This window comes from Falco punctatus, assembly GCF_963210335.1.
Source record: "Falco punctatus genome assembly, chromosome: 3".
NCBI classification, from domain to species: Eukaryota; Metazoa; Chordata; class Aves; order Falconiformes; family Falconidae; genus Falco; species Falco punctatus.
In genome coordinates this window covers 103,874,630-103,890,866 of record NC_137582.1, presented here as the reverse complement: position 1 = coordinate 103,890,866, position 16,237 = coordinate 103,874,630, and the positions used below count along the sequence as shown (strand labels likewise).

At 59.5% G+C, this 16,237-nt stretch overlaps 2 protein-coding genes across 2 annotated transcripts; both read right to left on the bottom strand.

Moving 5' to 3' along the window:
* Positions 1-5: 5 nt before the first annotated feature.
* Positions 6-5,401, bottom strand: LOC308061108 (acrosin-like; the record flags this gene model as incomplete). The annotated part of the gene is made up of 7 exons (XM_080380659.1): positions 6-20; positions 2,082-2,252; positions 2,722-2,867; positions 3,154-3,419; positions 4,165-4,398; positions 4,833-5,016; positions 5,344-5,401. 7 exons carry the CDS (start codon positions 5,399-5,401, stop codon positions 6-8), a joined length of 1,074 nt encoding a protein of 357 aa, XP_080236785.1.
* A 5-nt stretch (positions 5,402-5,406) lies between these two features.
* On the bottom strand, positions 5,407-10,802 carry LOC308061107 (acrosin-like; the record flags this gene model as incomplete). The annotated part of the gene is made up of 7 exons (XM_080380658.1): positions 5,407-5,421; positions 7,483-7,653; positions 8,123-8,268; positions 8,555-8,820; positions 9,566-9,799; positions 10,234-10,417; positions 10,745-10,802. The coding sequence occupies 7 exons, from the start codon at positions 10,800-10,802 to the stop codon at positions 5,407-5,409; spliced, it is 1,074 nt and encodes a 357-aa protein (XP_080236784.1).
* Positions 10,803-16,237: the final 5,435 nt, after the last annotated feature.

Genomic DNA, 16,237 nt, shown 5'->3' with positions numbered 1-16,237 from the left:
GACGCTCAGAAGTAAAGACTCTGCACGGAGAGAGTTCAAGCTGAAAATCATTCGGTAAATATGCAGACCTTGCAACTGGTGCTTCGGCACTTGTGTTTAACGGACTGACTAACAAGGACACTACGGTCTGCACGTGTCGATACCGATCGACTAGCTACGTTGTAAGCAAGAACTATGTTGTCTGCAAGATGTACGAGCCGGGAAGAGAACCAGTACAACCTGGCTCTGCGCTTGCTGGCGTGGACTCCTCAGCACTGCGCGCCAAAGGGAAAAGTACATCCTGAGGAAGGGTGCAAGCCTTCCTCCCAGAGAGCCCAGCCCAGGACCAGCAGGTGTCAACGCACCCGCGCCAGAGTGAGGAGGCTTATGATACTGAGTTCCTGGACCGAATGGTAATAACCCCGCCTTTTCTCGGGAATCTAATGAATACGTATGCTTCTGTGTAATAGGGATCTGCTTACTTAAGCCCTGGGTGTGCAAGTGAGGAGGAGCGATCCCCCTTGCAGCCGGAGCCCCGATAAACATGCCTGCTTGATAACCCTCCTTGAGTTGTAGAGTTTGATTCCGCACGTCAGCACCGATCAAGAAGGCTACAAAGACCTGTGCAGCACATGCCGAGTAGGAGATGGCCCCGTGTCCTGGTTTCAGCTGGGATGGAGTTAACATTCTTCTTCGTAGCTAGTGAAGTGCTGTGTTTTGGCTATGATGTGAGAACAATGTTGGTAGCTGCACTGATGTTTTCGGTTGTTGCTGCCTGGCGTTTCTGCTAAGTCAAGGCCTTTTTGGTTTCTTGGGCCTTGCCAGCCAGAGTGCTGGAGGGGCACAAGAGACTGGGAAGGGACACAGCCAGGTCAGCTGACGTGAAGCAGCCACAGAGGTATTCCGTCCCGTGGGACGTCATGCTTGGTATAGAAACTTGGAGGGTTAGCTGGCGGGGGGAATCTTGCTCAGGGACTGGCTGGGCATCGGTCAGCGGGTGGTGAACAGTTGTACTGTGCATCATTTCCTTTTTTTCCTTCTCCCTTCCTTTTGATTTTACCCTTTTCCCCCACCTTTCCATCCTAATCGTTATTGTTGTTGTTGTTGTTGTTGTTATTCTTCTTCTTGGTATTGTTACTGTTGTTCTTCACTCTTTCTTCTGTCTAAATTATTACATTGTTCTTATCTCAACCCTCCAGCTTTACATTGCTTTCTGGTTCTCCTCCCCACCCCTCCGGGTGGGGGGGAGTGCGCAAGTGGCTGCGTGGCGTTTGGTTGCCGGTAGCGTTTGGTTGCCGGCCGGGGTTAAACCGCGACACAGGATGGAAATGAAGTCTGTGGCATATGTGGGGCTCGAAGGCAAGCTCCTTCCCCAAATCCTCAGCGCAACCCTTGGGTCTTTCTAGACGCGTCTGTCCTGGGTCATGAGAGTCCAGTTTCAGGGTCACTTGTGGCTCATCCACAAGCGCAGCGGGATCCCACCAGGAGCTGGCCAAAGACGTTCTGTGTTTCCAGCTCCTTTCCCCAAGCCCTCCAGCCCGTGGTGACCTGTGTTCCCTTCCTCCAGTGCAGCCTCCCCCTCCTCCCTGAGCAGGCCCACTTTCAGCCCTTTGCAGGGACTCTTTCCCTTTGTGCCCGCCTTGTCTGCCTGCAGCCTGCCTCGCTTGGCAGGTGCCGGGCGTGGAAGTCCTTGCCTCACACAGGAGACTGACTTGAGCTGAAGCCTGGTTTGCTGTGAGCACCGAAACATTTTATTTCAAGCATGTGGTCAGCCTCATCAGGTGTGTGCCTCCCGAGGCACGGGCGCAGGGCAGAGCAGCCCTTTGACGCTGAGGTGGCCTTTGCATCGGCAGGCATTGCCCCAAAGGAAACGGTGGTGGCACACTGCAGCCTGCCCTGCGTGCCGTTTGTCCTGCTGCTCACACCGTTTTTCCCCTTAGGTACTGCAGGAGCTCCTGCAGCCGGCTAAAGAAGTCCAGCAGCTTCTGGACTGGAAATGGGCAGGAGCCGCCCCACTGTGCTGCTGTGGGCCTTGGCCTCGCAACGGGGCTTGAGGTGGTGACAAAATGACTCCAAGCGCGTGCTGTTGGAGTAGCCCTCACTGCTGGGCGCAGGCCCATCTGTAGCAGGATCCAGTCGTAGAAGTGCTGAGTGGAGGTGTAGACTCCGGGCTGCCTGGCTCTGGCACAGCCTCTCCCCCAGCTGGTGACACCAACAAGCCAGAAGTAGTCTGCACTGCTGTCTTGGCAGACGAGAGGCCCACCGCTGTCCCCCTGCAGAGGAGGAGAGAGGACAAAGGGGTTGTTGGGTGGCCACCGTCAGCACGGGGGTTGGCTCCTTCTCTCTGACGGCACCTGCCGGAGCTGTGTTCCCTGCAGAGCGAGGCTGTGTCGAGCGAGCCTTGCCTGGGAAGGGGTGGTGGGCTTGTAAGGTGGGGCTGGCTCTCCTCACTGCACGGGGATGGTGGGTGTGTGGGAGAGAGCTGTGGCAGGCTTGGGATGGGGAGCCATGGTCTGCCAAGAACACTAGGAGGGCTTTCTGGGCAGAGCGCCATGCCTCTGGGACAAGAGGGGCACTGGGCAGGGGCCTGCCGATGGGGAAGGGGGTATAAGCCCCCCCGGCGGTGGGGACCTGAAGTGGGAGGGGCACTGGCCAGGCCAAGCACATGCCGGGCCATGTTGGCGTAGTTGCGTGTGGCGGGGCTGCCTGTGCTACGGGGCTTGGCTCGTAGCACGCTCCTACCTGGCAGGTGTCAATGCCGCCCTGCGGATAGCCAGCACAGACGTTGTGCGTGTGGATGGCCCCTCTGTACCACCGGCTGCTGTTACAGACGTTGACATCAATGAGGCGGACCTGGGCCTCCTGCAGCACATCCGTTGATCGTCCAGCTGTGAGCACAGGAAGGAATTAGCAAGCAGCAGCTCACTGGCGCTTCTCCTCCCCTGCCTGGCGGAATCCCTTGCCTCGCCCGCGCTTGGCTTTGCATCCTGAGAGGCGTTATAGCGGCATTTCCCTTCCGCCTTGCTCTGCGGAAAGGGCTCAGGCCCATCTCTCAAGAGGCATACGTCCCCGCAGCCTGACTGGGGCTCTGGCCTCTGCTGTCAGGAAGCCCAAGCAATGGCCCCGAGCGTGCCAAGCTTGCGCTCGGCACACGAGTACTTCCGCGGTACTCACATCTTTCAGTCGTGGCACCCCAGCCGCTGATGTAGCAGTTTTTCAGCTGCGAGACTCTCAGCGAGGCATCGGGCACGCAGGCAAGCTGAACGTAGGCGTTGCACTGCACAGGCTGGTCCAGCTCCAGCAAGGCAATGTCGTTCCTCTGCGTGATGTTACTGTAGCCTTGGTGAAGGAGCAGCCGCTTGATGTTGCGCACCTGGGCCTCAGGGCCCAGCTGAGTCAGCCGGGTGGCACCGATCACCACGCGCCACATGGTGATGTAGCTGGAAGGCAAATGGGGAGAGGACTCAGAGGGAGCACAGCCACGTGCTGCAGCAGCCCAGCAGTTGCCCTGCCTTCCGCTTGCCGAGGGAGAGAGGAGAGCAGCGCTCGGGAGGGTGGGACTGGCCTCGCGTGCCTCAGGCTCAAGGAGCACCCAGGCCCTGGGCGTCCTGCGAGGAAACGGGGCGGGAGTAGCCCGTGCTGCTGCGCACGGGGCAAGCGCTAGTGTTGTGGGGCTATGTGCGTTCCCGGCGACGCCTTACCTGGCCTCGATGAAGCAGTGGGCTGCTGTCAGGACCCACTGTGCGCTGATGAGGGAGCCTCCGCAGGTATGACCCGTGCCCGCTTGCCAGGGGTTCTGGATGCTGACGATCCAGGGCCAGGCCCCTGCCTGGGCATCTGTGCCACCCACAACGCGCGACATGCCATACGGAAAAGCCGTGGGCCGGAGCCCGCAGGTCCCTCTGTAAAGAGAAACTCCTTAGTGTCCTGCTGGATGGCTGGCGCCCCTACGGCTCACGGTCAGCCGTCTTCCCTCCCCACAAGGTGCTGCCTGGCCAGCAGGGCTGGGGAAGCCTGTGGGGCACGCGTGTGTCCACACCCTGCCTCTTTCTGCTTTAGCCCCGTAGGTGAGTACTGCCAACAGCCTGCGTGCTGGCAAGGAAATGAGCCTCCCACACTGGCTGCCCTCCAGCCAAGCCCACAAGGGCTTGCCCAAGCTCCCTCCCAGAGCCTCGGGCCACTTACCCACAGCTGTCCCATGTGCCGGACGCAGGACAGCACATGGCCAGCAGGACGAGGAGGAGGAGCAGCAAATCCATCCCTGCCAGTGACACGTGGCAGCTGCAAGGAGGAGGGCTTGTCACCGCCAGTGCAGCCGCCAACATACTGCCCCCTGAACTCGCGTTGCCCAGGATGCCCTTGGCCCCGGGGGTGATGTCACAGAGTGGCTGGTTGCCACGGGGCTGGGCGTGGTGGCCTCTGCGGGGAGGGGGGGCAACAGGAGGGGTTCCAAGCAGGACGGGAGGCAGGAGCTGGGATCGCACAGCCCCCACAGAGCCCCGCGGAATGCTCCCTTTGCGCGATGAGGGTGGGCAGGCCCCGTGGCAGGCAGCAGCGCCTGGCTCCCGGCTCTGCCTGCTAACAGCTCACAGGAAAAACCAAGCGTGGCGTCGCTACCTCTTTGCGAAGGTCACTGCCGCCCTGCTCTCGGCAGCCCTTTGCCACCTGCTCCTTCCCAATAAAGAGACACACAACAGAGAACGCAACCACTAGAGGCAGCACGCGCGTGCTTGGCTCTTGAAGAGACACTCTTTTGATGGTCGTGGCAGGCAAGCAGTGACGGGCAAGCCAAAGAAGCCAAGCCTAGCCCAGCAGTGCCAACCTTCCTGCACGCAGCACAGGGAAAGGCACACGCAGCACAGTCCTCGCTGGCTATGTCAGCCACAGCAACGCCCTCTGGCAGGCTTCGTGTCCCTGCTCTCTCTGGGTTGGATTGCGGTTCTGGACCAACACTGAAGAGGGCAGTTGTGGCACCTGCTACGCACGGCCGAGGACATACAATCAGAACGCCAAAGAAGGCGCCTTCCAAGTCCAATGCTGTAAAACAGACATTAGAATCACCTGTCGCTGTTAACAAAGCGGGAGGATTAGGCCGCACCGGGTGTTGGTCAATCGCTATTTGATTCACAGCCCTTAGATGTTGTACTACATGCTGCTCCTGGGCATGTGGCTTTGCAACAACCCCTGTTTTAGGCAATTATGACTTCTAGGCTCCAGTCCGAGCCAGGATTCCAACTTCATAGGGTACTGGTTTTGTCTTAGCGGCTTCGCTCCCGGTTTCAATTCCACACTTCCTGGTGCTGCTGGGCTGAGCAACCCCCTGGCCCAAGGCAGCTGCTGCCGTGTGGACACAAGCTCTGCCACCTAGGAGGGTCCCAGTGTGCAGGGCTTTTCGGATGGCAGCAAGGCGGTCACAGGCCATGACGCTCAGAAGTAAAGACTCTGCACGGAGAGAGTTCAAGCTGAAAATCATTCGGTAAATATGCAGACCTTGCAACTGGTGCTTCGGCACTTGTGTTTAACGGACTGACTAACAAGGACACTACGGTCTGCACGTGTCGATACCGATCGACTAGCTACGTTGTAAGCAAGAACTATGTTGTCTGCAAGATGTACGAGCCGGGAAGAGAACCAGTACAACCTGGCTCTGCGCTTGCTGGCGTGGACTCCTCAGCACTGCGCGCCAAAGGGAAAAGTACATCCTGAGGAAGGGTGCAAGCCTTCCTCCCAGAGAGCCCAGCCCAGGACCAGCAGGTGTCAACGCACCCGCGCCAGAGTGAGGAGGCTTATGATACTGAGTTCCTGGACCGAATGGTAATAACCCCGCCTTTTCTCGGGAATCTAATGAATACGTATGCTTCTGTGTAATAGGGATCTGCTTACTTAAGCCCTGGGTGTGCAAGTGAGGAGGAGCGATCCCCCTTGCAGCCGGAGCCCCGATAAACATGCCTGCTTGATAACCCTCCTTGAGTTGTAGAGTTTGATTCCGCACGTCAGCACCGATCAAGAAGGCTACAAAGACCTGTGCAGCACATGCCGAGTAGGAGATGGCCCCGTGTCCTGGTTTCAGCTGGGATGGAGTTAACGTTCTTCTTCGTAGCTAGTGAAGTGCTGTGTTTTGGCTATGATGTGAGAACAATGTTGGTAGCTGCACTGATGTTTTCGGTTGTTGCTGCCTGGCGTTTCTGCTAAGTCAAGGCCTTTTTGGTTTCTTGGGCCTTGCCAGCCAGAGTGCTGGAGGGGCACAAGAGACTGGGAAGGGACACAGCCAGGTCAGCTGACGTGAAGCAGCCACAGAGGTATTCCGTCCCGTGGGACGTCATGCTTGGTATAGAAACTTGGAGGGTTAGCTGGCGGGGGGAATCTTGCTCAGGGACTGGCTGGGCATCGGTCAGCGGGTGGTGAGCAGTTGTACTGTGCATCATTTCCTTTTTTTCCTTCTCCCTTCCTTTTGATTTTACCCTTTTCCCCCACCTTTCCATCCTAATCGTTATTGTTGTTGTTGTTGTTGTTGTTATTCTTCTTCTTGGTATTGTTACTGTTGTTCTTCACTCTTTCTTCTGTCTAAATTATTACATTGTTCTTATCTCAACCCTCCAGCTTTACATTGCTTTCTGGTTCTCCTCCCCACCCCTCCGGGTGGGGGGGAGTGCGCAAGTGGCTGCGTGGCGTTTGGTTGCCGGTAGCGTTTGGTTGCCGGCCGGGGTTAAACCGCGACACAGGATGGAAATGAAGTCTGTGGCATATGTGGGGCTCGAAGGCAAGCTCCTTCCCCAAATCCTCAGCGCAACCCTTGGGTCTTTCTAGACGCGTCTGTCCTGGGTCATGAGAGTCCAGTTTCAGGGTCACTTGTGGCTCATCCACAAGCGCAGCGGGATCCCACCAGGAGCTGGCCAAAGACGTTCTGTGTTTCCAGCTCCTTTCCCCAAGCCCTCCAGCCCGTGGTGACCTGTGTTCCCTTCCTCCAGTGCAGCCTCCCCCTCCTCCCTGAGCAGGCCCACTTTCAGCCCTTTGCAGGGACTCTTTCCCTTTGTGCCCGCCTTGTCTGCCTGCAGCCTGCCTCGCTTGGCAGGTGCCGGGCGTGGAAGTCCTTGCCTCACACAGGAGACTGACTTGAGCTGAAGCCTGGTTTGCTGTGAGCACCGAAACATTTTATTTCAAGCATGTGGTCAGCCTCATCAGGTGTGTGCCTCCCGAGGCACGGGCGCAGGGCAGAGCAGCCCTTTGACGCTGAGGTGGCCTTTGCATCGGCAGGCATTGCCCCAAAGGAAACGGTGGTGGCACACTGCAGCCTGCCCTGCGTGCCGTTTGTCCTGCTGCTCACACCGTTTTTCCCCTTAGGTACTGCAGGAGCTCCTGCAGCCGGCTAAAGAAGTCCAGCAGCTTCTGGACTGGAAATGGGCAGGAGCCGCCCCACTGTGCTGCTGTGGGCCTTGGCCTCGCAACGGGGCTTGAGGTGGTGACAAAATGACTCCAAGCGCGTGCTGTTGGAGTAGCCCTCACTGCTGGGCGCAGGCCCATCTGTAGCAGGATCCAGTCGTAGAAGTGCTGAGTGGAGGTGTAGACTCCGGGCTGCCTGGCTCTGGCACAGCCTCTCCCCCAGCTGGTGACACCAACAAGCCAGAAGTAGTCTGCACTGCTGTCTTGGCAGACGAGAGGCCCACCGCTGTCCCCCTGCAGAGGAGGAGAGAGGACAAAGGGGTTGTTGGGTGGCCACCGTCAGCACGGGGGTTGGCTCCTTCTCTCTGACGGCACCTGCCGGAGCTGTGTTCCCTGCAGAGCGAGGCTGTGTCGAGCGAGCCTTGCCTGGGAAGGGGTGGTGGGCTTGTAAGGTGGGGCTGGCTCTCCTCACTGCACGGGGATGGTGGGTGTGTGGGAGAGAGCTGTGGCAGGCTTGGGATGGGGAGCCATGGTCTGCCAAGAACACTAGGAGGGCTTTCTGGGCAGAGCGCCATGCCTCTGGGACAAGAGGGGCACTGGGCAGGGGCCTGCCGATGGGGAAGGGGGTATAAGCCCCCCCGGCGGTGGGGACCTGAAGTGGGAGGGGCACTGGCCAGGCCAAGCACATGCCGGGCCATGTTGGCGTAGTTGCGTGTGGCGGGGCTGCCTGTGCTACGGGGCTTGGCTCGTAGCACGCTCCTACCTGGCAGGTGTCAATGCCGCCCTGCGGATAGCCAGCACAGACGTTGTGCGTGTGGATGGCCCCTCTGTACCACCGGCTGCTGTTACAGACGTTGACATCAATGAGGCGGACCTGGGCCTCCTGCAGCACATCCGTTGATCGTCCAGCTGTGAGCACAGGAAGGAATTAGCAAGCAGCAGCTCACTGGCGCTTCTCCTCCCCTGCCTGGCGGAATCCCTTGCCTCGCCCGCGCTTGGCTTTGCATCCTGAGAGGCGTTATAGCGGCATTTCCCTTCCGCCTTGCTCTGCGGAAAGGGCTCAGGCCCATCTCTCAAGAGGCATACGTCCCCGCAGCCTGACTGGGGCTCTGGCCTCTGCTGTCAGGAAGCCCAAGCAATGGCCCCGAGCGTGCCAAGCTTGCGCTCGGCACACGAGTACTTCCGCGGTACTCACATCTTGCAGTCGTGGCACCCCAGCCGCTGATGTAGCAGTTTTTCAGCTGCGAGACTCTCAGCGAGGCATCGGGCACGCAGGCAAGCTGAACGTAGGCGTTGCACTGCACAGGCTGGTCCAGCTCCAGCAAGGCAATGTCGTTCCTCTGCGTGATGTTACTGTAGCCTTGGTGAAGGAGCAGCCGCTTGATGTTGCGCACCTGGGCCTCAGGGCCCAGCTGAGTCAGCCGGGTGGCACCGATCACCACGCGCCACATGGTGATGTAGCTGGAAGGCAAATGGGGAGAGGACTCAGAGGGAGCACAGCCACGTGCTGCAGCAGCCCAGCAGTTGCCCTGCCTTCCGCTTGCCGAGGGAGAGAGGAGAGCAGCGCTCGGGAGGGTGGGACTGGCCTCGCGTGCCTCAGGCTCAAGGAGCACCCAGGCCCTGGGCGTCCTGCGAGGAAACGGGGCGGGAGTAGCCCGTGCTGCTGCGCACGGGGCAAGCGCTAGTGTTGTGGGGCTATGTGCGTTCCCGGCGACGCCTTACCTGGCCTCGATGAAGCAGTGGGCTGCTGTCAGGACCCACTGTGCGCTGATGAGGGAGCCTCCGCAGGTATGACCCGTGCCCGCTTGCCAGGGGTTCTGGATGCTGACGATCCAGGGCCAGGCCCCTGCCTGGGCATCTGTGCCACCCACAACGCGCGACATGCCATACGGAAAAGCCGTGGGCCGGAGCCCGCAGGTCCCTCTGTAAAGAGAAACTCCTTAGTGTCCTGCTGGATGGCTGGCGCCCCTACGGCTCACGGTCAGCCGTCTTCCCTCCCCACAAGGTGCTGCCTGGCCAGCAGGGCTGGGGAAGCCTGTGGGGCACGCGTGTGTCCAAACCCTGCCTCTTTCTGCTTTAGCCCCGTAGGTGAGTACTGCCAACAGCCTGCGTGCTGGCAAGGAAATGAGCCTCCCACACTGGCTGCCCTCCAGCCAAGCCCACAAGGGCTTGCCCAAGCTCCCTCCCAGAGCCTCGGGCCACTTACCCACAGCTGTCCCATGTGCCGGACGCAGGACAGCACATGGCCAGCAGGACGAGGAGGAGGAGCAGCAAATCCATCCCTGCCAGTGACACGTGGCAGCTGCAAGGAGGAGGGCTTGTCACCGCCAGTGCAGCCGCCAACATACTGCCCCCTGAACTCGCGTTGCCCAGGATGCCCTTGGCCCCGGGGGTGATGTCACAGAGTGGCTGGTTGCCACGGGGCTGGGCGTGGTGGCCTCTGCGGGGAGGGGGGGCAACAGGAGGGGTTCCAAGCAGGACGGGAGGCAGGAGCTGGGATCGCACAGCCCCCACAGAGCCCCGCGGAATGCTCCCTTTGCGCGATGAGGGTGGGCAGGCCCCGTGGCAGGCAGCAGCGCCTGGCTCCCGGCTCTGCCTGCTAACAGCTCACAGGAAAAACCAAGCGTGGCGTCGCTACCTCTTTGCGAAGGTCACTGCCGCCCTGCTCTCGGCAGCCCTTTGCCACCTGCTCCTTCCCAATAAAGAGACACACAACAGAGAACGCAACCACTAGAGGCAGCACGCGCGTGCTTGGCTCTTGAAGAGACACTCTTTTGATGGTCGTGGCAGGCAAGCAGTGACGGGCAAGCCAAAGAAGCCAAGCCTAGCCCAGCAGTGCCAACCTTCCTGCACGCAGCACAGGGAAAGGCACACGCAGCACAGTCCTCGCTGGCTATGTCAGCCACAGCAACGCCCTCTGGCAGGCTTCGTGTCCCTGCTCTCTCTGGGTTGGATTGCGGTTCTGGACCAACACTGAAGAGGGCAGTTGTGGCACCTGCTACGCACGGCCGAGGACATACAATCAGAACGCCAAAGAAGGCGCCTTCCAAGTCCAATGCTGTAAAACAGACATTAGAATCACCTGTCGCTGTTAACAAAGCGGGAGGATTAGGCCGCACCGGGTGTTGGTCAATCGCTATTTGATTCACAGCCCTTAGATGTTGTACTACATGCTGCTCCTGGGCATGTGGCTTTGCAACAACCCCTGTTTTAGGCAATTATGACTTCTAGGCTCCAGTCCGAGCCAGGATTCCAACTTCATAGGGTACTGGTTTTGTCTTAGCGGCTTCGCTCCCGGTTTCAATTCCACACTTCCTGGTGCTGCTGGGCTGAGCAACCCCCTGGCCCAAGGCAGCTGCTGCCGTGTGGACACAAGCTCTGCCACCTAGGAGGGTCCCAGTGTGCAGGGCTTTTCGGATGGCAGCAAGGCGGTCACAGGCCATGACGCTCAGAAGTAAAGACTCTGCACGGAGAGAGTTCAAGCTGAAAATCATTCGGTAAATATGCAGACCTTGCAACTGGTGCTTCGGCACTTGTGTTTAACGGACTGACTAACAAGGACACTACGGTCTGCACGTGTCGATACCGATCGACTAGCTACGTTGTAAGCAAGAACTATGTTGTCTGCAAGATGTACGAGCCGGGAAGAGAACCAGTACAACCTGGCTCTGCGCTTGCTGGCGTGGACTCCTCAGCACTGCGCGCCAAAGGGAAAAGTACATCCTGAGGAAGGGTGCAAGCCTTCCTCCCAGAGAGCCCAGCCCAGGACCAGCAGGTGTCAACGCACCCGCGCCAGAGTGAGGAGGCTTATGATACTGAGTTCCTGGACCGAATGGTAATAACCCCGCCTTTTCTCGGGAATCTAATGAATACGTATGCTTCTGTGTAATAGGGATCTGCTTACTTAAGCCCTGGGTGTGCAAGTGAGGAGGAGCGATCCCCCTTGCAGCCGGAGCCCCGATAAACATGCCTGCTTGATAACCCTCCTTGAGTTGTAGAGTTTGATTCCGCACGTCAGCACCGATCAAGAAGGCTACAAAGACCTGTGCAGCACATGCCGAGTAGGAGATGGCCCCGTGTCCTGGTTTCAGCTGGGATGGAGTTAACGTTCTTCTTCGTAGCTAGTGAAGTGCTGTGTTTTGGCTATGATGTGAGAACAATGTTGGTAGCTGCACTGATGTTTTCGGTTGTTGCTGCCTGGCGTTTCTGCTAAGTCAAGGCCTTTTTGGTTTCTTGGGCCTTGCCAGCCAGAGTGCTGGAGGGGCACAAGAGACTGGGAAGGGACACAGCCAGGTCAGCTGACGTGAAGCAGCCACAGAGGTATTCCGTCCCGTGGGACGTCATGCTTGGTATAGAAACTTGGAGGGTTAGCTGGCGGGGGGAATCTTGCTCAGGGACTGGCTGGGCATCGGTCAGCGGGTGGTGAACAGTTGTACTGTGCATCATTTCCTTTTTTTCCTTCTCCCTTCCTTTTGATTTTACCCTTTTCCCCCACCTTTCCATCCTAATCGTTATTGTTGTTGTTGTTGTTGTTGTTATTCTTCTTCTTGGTATTGTTACTGTTGTTCTTCACTCTTTCTTCTGTCTAAATTATTACATTGTTCTTATCTCAACCCTCCAGCTTTACATTGCTTTCTGGTTCTCCTCCCCACCCCTCCGGGTGGGGGGGAGTGCGCAAGTGGCTGCGTGGCGTTTGGTTGCCGGTAGCGTTTGGTTGCCGGCCGGGGTTAAACCGCGACACAGGATGGAAATGAAGTCTGTGGCATATGTGGGGCTCGAAGGCAAGCTCCTTCCCCAAATCCTCAGCGCAACCCTTGGGTCTTTCTAGACGCGTCTGTCCTGGGTCATGAGAGTCCAGTTTCAGGGTCACTTGTGGCTCATCCACAAGCGCAGCGGGATCCCACCAGGAGCTGGCCAAAGACGTTCTGTGTTTCCAGCTCCTTTCCCCAAGCCCTCCAGCCCGTGGTGACCTGTGTTCCCTTCCTCCAGTGCAGCCTCCCCCTCCTCCCTGAGCAGGCCCACTTTCAGCCCTTTGCAGGGACTCTTTCCCTTTGTGCCCGCCTTGTCTGCCTGCAGCCTGCCTCGCTTGGCAGGTGCCGGGCGTGGAAGTCCTTGCCTCACACAGGAGACTGACTTGAGCTGAAGCCTGGTTTGCTGTGAGCACCGAAACATTTTATTTCAAGCATGTGGTCAGCCTCATCAGGTGTGTGCCTCCCGAGGCACGGGCGCAGGGCAGAGCAGCCCTTTGACGCTGAGGTGGCCTTTGCATCGGCAGGCATTGCCCCAAAGGAAACGGTGGTGGCACACTGCAGCCTGCCCTGCGTGCCGTTTGTCCTGCTGCTCACACCGTTTTTCCCCTTAGGTACTGCAGGAGCTCCTGCAGCCGGCTAAAGAAGTCCAGCAGCTTCTGGACTGGAAATGGGCAGGAGCCGCCCCACTGTGCTGCTGTGGGCCTTGGCCTCGCAACGGGGCTTGAGGTGGTGACAAAATGACTCCAAGCGCGTGCTGTTGGAGTAGCCCTCACTGCTGGGCGCAGGCCCATCTGTAGCAGGATCCAGTCGTAGAAGTGCTGAGTGGAGGTGTAGACTCCGGGCTGCCTGGCTCTGGCACAGCCTCTCCCCCAGCTGGTGACACCAACAAGCCAGAAGTAGTCTGCACTGCTGTCTTGGCAGACGAGAGGCCCACCGCTGTCCCCCTGCAGAGGAGGAGAGAGGACAAAGGGGTTGTTGGGTGGCCACCGTCAGCACGGGGGTTGGCTCCTTCTCTCTGACGGCACCTGCCGGAGCTGTGTTCCCTGCAGAGCGAGGCTGTGTCGAGCGAGCCTTGCCTGGGAAGGGGTGGTGGGCTTGTAAGGTGGGGCTGGCTCTCCTCACTGCACGGGGATGGTGGGTGTGTGGGAGAGAGCTGTGGCAGGCTTGGGATGGGGAGCCATGGTCTGCCAAGAACACTAGGAGGGCTTTCTGGGCAGAGCGCCATGCCTCTGGGACAAGAGGGGCACTGGGCAGGGGCCTGCCGATGGGGAAGGGGGTATAAGCCCCCCCGGCGGTGGGGACCTGAAGTGGGAGGGGCACTGGCCAGGCCAAGCACATGCCGGGCCATGTTGGCGTAGTTGCGTGTGGCGGGGCTGCCTGTGCTACGGGGCTTGGCTCGTAGCACGCTCCTACCTGGCAGGTGTCAATGCCGCCCTGCGGATAGCCAGCACAGACGTTGTGCGTGTGGATGGCCCCTCTGTACCACCGGCTGCTGTTACAGACGTTGACATCAATGAGGCGGACCTGGGCCTCCTGCAGCACATCCGTTGATCGTCCAGCTGTGAGCACAGGAAGGAATTAGCAAGCAGCAGCTCACTGGCGCTTCTCCTCCCCTGCCTGGCGGAATCCCTTGCCTCGCCCGCGCTTGGCTTTGCATCCTGAGAGGCGTTATAGCGGCATTTCCCTTCCGCCTTGCTCTGCGGAAAGGGCTCAGGCCCATCTCTCAAGAGGCATACGTCCCCGCAGCCTGACTGGGGCTCTGGCCTCTGCTGTCAGGAAGCCCAAGCAATGGCCCCGAGCGTGCCAAGCTTGCGCTCGGCACACGAGTACTTCCGCGGTACTCACATCTTGCAGTCGTGGCACCCCAGCCGCTGATGTAGCAGTTTTTCAGCTGCGAGACTCTCAGCGAGGCATCGGGCACGCAGGCAAGCTGAACGTAGGCGTTGCACTGCACAGGCTGGTCCAGCTCCAGCAAGGCAATGTCGTTCCTCTGCGTGATGTTACTGTAGCCTTGGTGAAGGAGCAGCCGCTTGATGTTGCGCACCTGGGCCTCAGGGCCCAGCTGAGTCAGCCGGGTGGCACCGATCACCACGCGCCACATGGTGATGTAGCTGGAAGGCAAATGGGGAGAGGACTCAGAGGGAGCACAGCCACGTGCTGCAGCAGCCCAGCAGTTGCCCTGCCTTCCGCTTGCCGAGGGAGAGAGGAGAGCAGCGCTCGGGAGGGTGGGACTGGCCTCGCGTGCCTCAGGCTCAAGGAGCACCCAGGCCCTGGGCGTCCTGCGAGGAAATGGGGCGGGAGTAGCCCGTGCTGCTGCGCACGGGGCAAGCGCTAGTGTTGTGGGGCTATGTGCGTTCCCGGCGACGCCTTACCTGGCCTCGATGAAGCAGTGGGCTGCTGTCAGGACCCACTGTGCGCTGATGAGGGAGCCTCCGCAGGTATGACCCGTGCCCGCTTGCCAGGGGTTCTGGATGCTGACGATCCAGGGCCAGGCCCCTGCCTGGGCATCTGTGCCACCCACAACGCGCGACATGCCATACGGAAAAGCCGTGGGCCGGAGCCCGCAGGTCCCTCTGTAAAGAGAAACTCCTTAGTGTCCTGCTGGATGGCTGGCGCCCCTACGGCTCACGGTCAGCCGTCTTCCCTCCCCACAAGGCGCTGCCTGGCCAGCAGGGCTGGGGAAGCCTGTGGGGCACGCGTGTGTCCACACCCTGCCTCTTTCTGCTTTAGCCCCGTAGGTGAGTACTGCCAACAGCCTGCGTGCTGGCAAGGAAATGAGCCTCCCACACTGGCTGCCCTCCAGCCAAGCCCACAAGGGCTTGCCCAAGCTCCCTCCCAGAGCCTCGGGCCACTTACCCACAGCTGTCCCATGTGCCGGACGCAGGACAGCACATGGCCAGCAGGACGAGGAGGAGGAGCAGCAAATCCATCCCTGCCAGTGACACGTGGCAGCTGCAAGGAGGAGGGCTTGTCACCGCCAGTGCAGCCGCCAACATACTGCCCCCTGAACTCGCGTTGCCCAGGATGCCCTTGGCCCCGGGGGTGATGTCACAGAGTGGCTGGTTGCCACGGGGCTGGGCGTGGTGGCCTCTGCGGGGAGGGGGGGCAACAGGAGGGGTTCCAAGCAGGACGGGAGGCAGGAGCTGGGATCGCACAGCCCCCACAGAGCCCCGCGGAATGCTCCCTTTGCGCGATGAGGGTGGGCAGGCCCCGTGGCAGGCAGCAGCGCCTGGCTCCCGGCTCTGCCTGCTAACAGCTCACAGGAAAAACCAAGCGTGGCGTCGCTACCTCTTTGCGAAGGTCACTGCCGCCCTGCTCTCGGCAGCCCTTTGCCACCTGCTCCTTCCCAATAAAGAGACACACAACAGAGAACGCAACCACTAGAGGCAGCACGCGCGTGCTTGGCTCTTGAAGAGACACTCTTTTGATGGTCGTGGCAGGCAAGCAGTGACGGGCAAGCCAAAGAAGCCAAGCCTAGCCCAGCAGTGCCAACCTTCCTGCACGCAGCACAGGGAAAGGCACACGCAGCACAGTCCTCGCTGGCTATGTCAGCCACAGCAACGCCCTCTGGCAGGCTTCGTGTCCCTGCTCTCTCTGGGTTGGATTGCGGTTCTGGACCAACACTGAAGAGGGCAGTTGTGGCACCTGCTACGCACGGCCGAGGACATACAATCAGAACGCCAAAGAAGGCGCCTTCCAAGTCCAATGCTGTAAAACAGACATTAGAATCACCTGTCGCTGTTAACAAAGCGGGAGGATTAGGCCGCACCGGGTGTTGGTCAATCGCTATTTGATTCACAGCCCTTAGATGTTGTACTACATGCTGCTCCTGGGCATGTGGCTTTGCAACAACCCCTGTTTTAGGCAATTATGACTTCTAGGCTCCAGTCCGAGCCAGGATTCCAACTTCATAGGGTACTGGTTTTGTCTTAGCGGCTTCGCTCCCGGTTTCAATTCCACACTTCCTGGTGCTGCTGGGCTGAGCAACCCCCTGGCCCAAGGCAGCTGCTGCCGTGTGGACACAAGCTCTGCCACCTAGGAGGGTCCCAGTGTGCAGGGCTTTTCGGATGGCAGCAAGGCGGTCACAGGCCATGACGCTCAGAAGTAAAGACTCTGCACGGAGAGAG